This window comes from Glycine max, chromosome 9, assembly GCF_000004515.6.
Source record: "Glycine max cultivar Williams 82 chromosome 9, Glycine_max_v4.0, whole genome shotgun sequence".
Lineage (NCBI taxonomy): Eukaryota > Viridiplantae > Streptophyta > Magnoliopsida > Fabales > Fabaceae > Glycine > Glycine max.
The window spans coordinates 20,208,146-20,213,462 of NC_038245.2; the positions used below are offsets into that span (position 1 = coordinate 20,208,146).

Genomic DNA, 5,317 nt, shown 5'->3' on the forward strand with positions numbered 1-5,317 from the left:
GTATGGATTATATCACAAACCAATATGAATTGAACATAATCAATACTTAATCAATCTTTCCTTAAACATGATCCTTCATTAACATCATTTCTTTCATAATCATAAAACTTGATTCTTTGTGAAAAACTTGATTAAAACTTGAATGAGAGAAAAAGATAAGAACAAGAGAAGCAAGACATAATCTTTTTATACTAGTTCACTTTCTATTTCTAGCGAAGTTAATCTAGTTATCTAATCCACAACCTGAATTAGAATTCCACTATGCATCAAGAATCCTTACAAGCAATCACAATCAATATACAATTCCCACCCCTGAAAAAGAGACTAAGGCACCCAACACTAGGGTCCTTTGTGAATATAAGCCTAAGAGAACCTTACTCTTAGCCCAAACTAGAAAACACCTTATTCTAGCATGCTATAAGCAATTCACGCATAAAAAAAAAGACCGTGTAAATATCATACACAAGAAAAACCAAGTAAGACAGATACAACCTGACCAATCTTTCCACAAAAACCTTGCTGCATTGAGAAGGTGATCGTCTTCTACTCAAAAGACATAACTCACTTTCAAGAAAAGATCTTCATAACCAAACAATTAAGAAGTTGTGAGTTACTATAAAGCATTTTTCTTCTCTTCTCTTATTCATTAATGAAAACACAAAATCTTGCTCAGTCTGAGGCTAAGATGTTATTTTCAAGATGTATTGAGTATTCCCTAATGATCTCATGATGTGTAGATGTGAACACATGTTGGTTATTTATAGAGAAAATAGTTATGACTGCTTGTAATCGATTATTTTAACAAAGTAATCGATTATATTCTCTATGTAATCTATTAAAGTGTTCATCCAACATCTGGAAAACAACTCAAGAATAATGTAATCGATTAGATTACCTAAGTAATTGATTAAAGTGTCACTACTAGAAAATAGGCTTTCTACATCGGTCATCGGCACCTTTCTACATCGGTTATCACGCGTCGTTGTAGCCTGGTGTTGTTGAAACACAATGACGGTTGAGCGACCGATGTTGAATTCTGACATTCTACATCGCTTATTAGGACAACCGATGTAGAAATCTGCCAATTTTAAGACGGGTTGGTCTCCAAACCCATCTTAGAATGCCAGATTTCTACATCGGTTGTCATGAAAACCAATGTAGAAAGTCATCATTCTACATTGGGTGTATCCTAAACCGTCATAGATTCCTACCCCACGATGAAGCATTCAACATCGGTCGTTCTAATAACCAATGTAGAATGTTAGACATTCTACATCGGTTGTGGCCTGAACTGATATTGAATTATTAATTATTTTTAATTTATTTGCTTTTTGGAAGCAAGAATTATGATGACATAAAAATTGGTGGCATGGTCATTTCATTAAAAAATATTTCTACAAACTAACTAGTAATTACTAAACTAAATTGTTCATACAAAGAGAGAACAAAAGAATAAAATTAATCAAATTTGAACACAGATACTATATGCGTTTAGCAAAAAAGTTGTCTAAAAGTGCTGCTCACTAAATCGTAATGTAAAAACAAGTTGAGCATTTCAATAACTAACCCTGTCCAACTCTCTCTCAGTAATTTTCTTGCTATGCAGTCTTCTAAGAACATTCTTGCATGCATCAACAGCTTTGTGGACCTGCAAATCAATTTGACCTAAAACTTTTGAACAGAAGAAAACTAGCAGCAAAAATAAGAGTGAATGTTACTAGAATGAAGCTCACACCTTGCTTGGAGTTGATGTCACAAAGATCACATACCATCCTAGTTTAAGCCTATCAAACAAGTTTAATTCAAATGACACATCATATGTCAACCTCATGCTTAATTAGTGTGTGTAATTTGGATGTTTGAAGCTAAATCACTTCAACTTGTAAGAAGAAAAAAAGCGTGAAAGCTACTGTTAGTAGCAGACTATGCATGCTACTAGTAGCTTCTACTTCAATACCAAACACATAGTTAGGTTGTAGAAGAGATCAAGACCGGAATAAAAAAAAAGCAAATAAAAAACAGTGAATCCTTGGTTGGCATGAAGTATTATATGTATAATTATCAAGAATAAAATTAGGTGAAGTCAAGCTAAGCTTTATTCAGCTTGAATCTAACAAGAATCTAAAATATTAATGTGTTTTACTTATTATTTATTATTGAACTAAATAATGACCAGGCACTTGTATAAAAAGTATACTCTCAAAGGAAGCTACAATACTAATGAAAGTTATATTGACGTTCTAAAAGTTATTCACTTTTCTCTATGAATACCTATGTAATACAATATATTTTTAGTTTTTATATTTCATTAAATTTTATTTTTTGTCTTCAAACTTTTATATTAGGCAATATAGAACAAGAACATAAAAAAATGTGTTTATATAGTCCTTGGACAACTTTCCAGTAGAGCATACATTATGTTGTAAAAATCATTTTTTTAAGTTCAAAAATTAAATTATATGTTGTGAAAGTTTGAAGACTAAAAATAAGATTGAACGAAAGTATAGAAAATAAAAACATAATTTACATCTAATTAAATAAAGTAATGTATAGTTAATTAATAGGTACCTTTTGATAGCTCCGTAGCTGTGGCTACCCAAAACCATCACTATTACAACTGCAGGACGTGGTAAAATTTCTGCACCTTCAGCTGAATGTAGCCTCTTCACATGGATGCCAGCCTCCTGCACCAACAATAAACTAATTAAGTGAAAAAAAAAATCTATAAAGAGCATCATGTGGCAAATTTAGAAGGGAAAAATGAGGGTGGAGGGTGAAGCTTTTGAGGCAAGGACTCAGAATGAATGCAAACAAATAAAAACTTGTAAGAATACCCAAGTATAATGCTTCAACAATGGTTTTAAATAAAATATTTATCCAAACCTACCTACTCATACTTTAGACCTAGTTTTCTCGGTTACTTTTCCCCTTAATCTTTCTATGCATAGAGCATACTGTCAACGAGACAGCCAAGTACCAACTAATTTTAGGAAAAACATTTCATCAAGTCTTTCACAACAAGTTGCTTGCGAACTAGAATGGAATCACCTACAAATTTAATCAAAACACCTTATCTCTATGCCTTTTCTTTTTTACTTATGCAACTTTTACATAAAAGTCCAGTACTATTCATATCCACTATGCATAGGCCATATTTTTTTATCATCCTTATATCACCTAAACTGTAATGCTATTAATGGTGCATATTGTAATTAAAAGAAGTTATCAGTGGCTGAGTATTAATATATAATAAGAGCACAAAATACAATATTAAAAGCACAAAGCATGTTAATTACCCAGCACACATCTTGCTGAAGCACAAATAGATTGCACAGTAAAGATGGATGCAAAATTTGATCCTGCTGCATACCTAAATGGTGTTGTTGTCAATGCTCTAGTAAAATTCATATGTATTAGTTTAAGACATCATCTGGCCTCTCAAGTTCTAGCTCAGAATGGTGTTATGATGAGGATCATAGAAGACCAAATAATAATAATAATAATACAAAAGGGGGTCAAAAGCCACGAGATTTTTTAACTAAAAATTTCAGTTTCTACACGTGACTTAGGAAATCAACAACTTGACAGGGGCATTCAAGGAAACAATAGTTACTACTATACTTTCTAAAATGAAAATCATTGCTGACATACACAAGTCAAATTGCATTTAGTCAATTTCACTGATAAAACAAAAAAAAAATACCCTTCTAGACTCAATGTTGTAATTTACATATTCTACTACCATCTTTGCAACACTTCAGTCATCAGACAATGTGACACGACTAGAAGAACACATTGGAAGCCAATATGGTAATATGTTGTAACTTGTAAGGGGAAAATTCACTCTTCCTGAAGAAATAACAGGAAATCAAAAAGGGCATATAAGCATGTAGCAATCCATGACTTACTCTGGTTTATGAACTCCATCAACTTCTGAGGCCTAAAGGATGGGTTTGCCAGTAAACTAACATATACAAATTCAATAACCCAAAGCTCATAATTATACCATATAGTACTAGATATGTTGCTGACCAAAGTAGCATATTTTATAAATGATAATAATAAAATATTCAGATGCTTAGTGTGGCCAGTTCTTTTTATTTTTCTCTTCTGGAGGAAGTCCAACACCCCAATTATTACTATTGTATGTAAACTTAAGTCTGAAATTGAAAATGCACAAGGAAACACATTGTAAATTGAGAATGCACAATGGAAAATTGAGAATGCTAAATATTCAAATTCACATTCACATTTGCAATATATACCTTAGAAAAGTGATTGCAGTAGGATTTCCAATTTCAAAATTTAGGGACGCAAGTATTTTAGCTTCCATCTCTACAACCAATGTTATCACCAATAACCACGGAAACCCAAGTAAGTGGAAAATAACGAAGCAAAAAAAGAAGAATAAACGAACAACATATTTACTTACCTCTGCCTTTTCATAAGTGTTATTAGTGATGCTATAGAATTTGTCAACACCGGGTGGATTAACTTCCTCATACTTCCTACATATTAGAAAAGAACGCAGCTGTGAATCTGTGATGCTTCAATAGATTAAGGAGAGGAAACCATTGTAAAAGTTAAAAGCAAAAGCTTACGAAGCAATGAGCATGGAAGAAACATCAAGCAACTGAAGCCTCGATTTGCTCATAGGATTAACAGACAAAAACCTATGAATGTATGACATAGAGAGATTAAGGGTTTTTGAGAGAAGCTTGTACTCTACAACAACTTCCACTAACCAATCCATAAAGATTCCTCTCATGTTTACAGTAACCATGTGTTGAACTCTATCCATGTAGTTAAACATTGGTCTTCTCTTTCTCTGCATATGAGAAATGGTAAAGAATAAAATAAATTTAGACACCCAACAATATCAACAAAACAACAACCTTTTCGGTTTGGAAAAAATGAAGATTGAGTAAACGTTAAAAAACCAGAAGTACCTCCATTGCACAAAGATAGTCATTTCGGAACGTGAGGCTCACCGTGGACCGGCTTGTCAAAGCCCTAGGCATGTGCACCAAGATGAGCAAAACGAGGATGCGGACATTAGGGGGAGAGCCTTCGTGCATCATCGATTACTGGATGCAAGACACGCTCAGGGAAATCAAGGAGGCCAAGCTCTCCGGAGACATGCCACAACCGTTCTCCACCGACACCGAGATCAGTGGCTACCTCTTCGACTTCCTCTTCGCGGTGCAGGAGGCGTCCACTTCGTTGCTTCTATGGACGGTGGTGTTGCTTGAATTGCATGCAGAGCTGCTCGCGAAGGTGAGGGAGATGACACTCAGGTGGTGGCACCTGAGGTGGT

General features: G+C 34.0%; 1 protein-coding gene across 1 annotated transcript; it reads right to left on the minus strand.

The window, feature by feature from the left end:
* Positions 1-1,555: 1,555 nt before the first annotated feature.
* On the minus strand, positions 1,556-5,021 carry LOC112997844 (putative cyclin-A3-1). The gene is made up of 6 exons (XM_041005474.1): positions 4,950-5,021; positions 4,602-4,828; positions 4,433-4,508; positions 2,569-2,684; positions 1,736-1,784; positions 1,556-1,648 (listed from the first exon to the last, which is right to left on the minus strand). The coding sequence occupies exons 1-6, from the start codon at positions 5,019-5,021 to the stop codon at positions 1,556-1,558; spliced, it is 633 nt and encodes a 210-aa protein (XP_040861408.1).
* Between the last annotated feature and the right edge of the window lie 296 nt (positions 5,022-5,317).